Source organism: Aplysia californica, unplaced genomic scaffold (genome assembly GCF_000002075.1).
Source record: "Aplysia californica isolate F4 #8 unplaced genomic scaffold, AplCal3.0 scaffold01051, whole genome shotgun sequence".
NCBI classification, from domain to species: Eukaryota; Metazoa; Mollusca; class Gastropoda; order Aplysiida; family Aplysiidae; genus Aplysia; species Aplysia californica.
The window spans coordinates 197,174-198,954 of record NW_004798321.1 but is presented as its reverse complement, the minus strand read 5'-3'; the positions used below and the strand labels follow the sequence as shown (position 1 = coordinate 198,954).

Sequence of the window (1,781 nt, the reverse complement as noted above, 5' to 3'; positions counted from 1 at the left end):
TATAGGCCACCTACAAGCTCCTTCCATTTATCTCTATCCTGGGCCGTCCTTCCGAACTCGTTCCAAGTGAGCTTCATCTTTCTCATGTCCCATTCCACATATCTCCTCCATGTCTCTCGTGGCCTACCCCTGCCTTGTGCTCCCTGTGGGTCCCGTTGCAGTGACTGTCTTGTGATGTTTCTGCTGGGCTTTCTGAAGGTGTGTCCCATCCATCGCCACTTTCGTAGTCCTATTTCTACTTCTATTCGTTTTGTCCTGTCCTTTCCCATAGCTCTACCTTTCTTATTCTATCCTACCACTTAATTCTTAGGATACTCCTCATACATTTATTGATGAAAGTCTGGACTTTATTCAGCACTGTCTTCGTTGTGAGTGGCGGTTAGCAGAAAACGTTGCTGTCTTCATCATCGTTTTTTAAATTGTATGTTTTGGGTTTTCTTTTAATTGTTTTTTTGTTTTTTTAGTTTTTAAAAAGTTAAGTAAGATAATCAGTGTTTGACTTCCACCAAAATTTCCATTTGTTGATGAGTGACTCTTTCTGCTGAATATAGCTGTCTCAGAGTTTTTGGCATGGCTGAAAAAGCAAAATTAGAAACAGTTGTTGTTGTTTTCACTGACAAAAACACAAACAAAAACAGTCGAATCATGGTCGTCAGAACATGAAAGCTCTGTACCGACGTTCAAGTAAGTAAGTCAGTAAGTCAGTAAGTAAGTTTATTCAGTGTTTAAGGCCATTGGCCCACATCACATCACATAAATCACTCTTTCGATTAGTAAAGTTTTCATAATGAATAAGTACAGGTTGTGCACATATCTCTTATCATGAGTCAAACATTGCATATTTCTGTCACTGGGCCGAGTCAGGCTGGGAAGGATTAACAATTTCCTTTGATGGACAAAGTGTGAACAATAGAAAATAAAGTGAAATTCATCGTCAATTTCTTGAGAGTTACACCTCTCACATAAGGGCGAATTAAATTAGTACCGACGTTCCTGTAATTTAGTGAAGTGACTGCTCCTATGTTCTTTCCGAGACAATAGGACAAGTTTCTGACTTTATTTCTAACAGAGTTTGTTCGTTTATTTGTTTGCTTGAATAACTATTGGGTAGTTAGCATGTGCTCTGGTGTGGTATGCTCCTTCTTTCCTATCAAACATCTATCGTCCTTATCTCTCCTCCTCCTTTTTTGTGTATGTTATTTTCTTGTAACACCCTCGTAAACCTCTTACTAAAACTAAACTAACACCTCTAATCTTCGACACTTGTATGACCTTATTGTGTTGCAAGTGAACTCTTAGTAAAACTAAAACCTGTGTTCCTTCCCCCTCGCAGCCCTGGAGATGCTGGACCCGAAAGCGGCGCGCACTCCCCGGTCGCCCGTGTCGCCAGAGAAGTCACCGTGGCCCGTGAGACGACAGCTGCCCCCCAGCCCACTGGTCCGCTCCTCGGTGCAGACGTACGCACGCACGCAGGAGGAGCAGAACAACACCTGCCTGTCACAAGCTTCCAACGGGGTCACCCATAGGTACTTTGACTACGTGTACGTAGGTGTTGTACTTCTGTATTCAGTTGCTACAGTTTTTGCCGTTATTTTCAGTTTTTTGTTCATTTCTTTCTTAACGTTTTTTTCCTTCTTTTTTCTGTTTCTATTTTTTTTATTTTTTCTTGTTTTTCAGGTTCTGTGTTTTTTCTTTCCTTTTTTTTGGTTTTCTTTCTCCCTTTCTCCCATTGCTCTTCCATTTCTTTCTCTCTTTTGATTACCTGTTTTGAGTCGCTCTTT

At 40.9% G+C, this 1,781-nt stretch overlaps 1 protein-coding gene across 1 annotated transcript in view; it reads left to right on the top strand.

Annotated features, from left to right (window-relative positions):
- LOC101845052 (small G protein signaling modulator 1) overlaps positions 1-1,781 on the top strand; it is a gene marked incomplete at its 5' end in the record, with an annotated part of 46,304 nt that overhangs the window by 22,507 nt on the left and 22,016 nt on the right. The window contains 1 exon segment of the mRNA XM_013089801.2: positions 1,334-1,541. Coding sequence (XP_012945255.1) covers positions 1,334-1,541 — 208 coding nt within the window.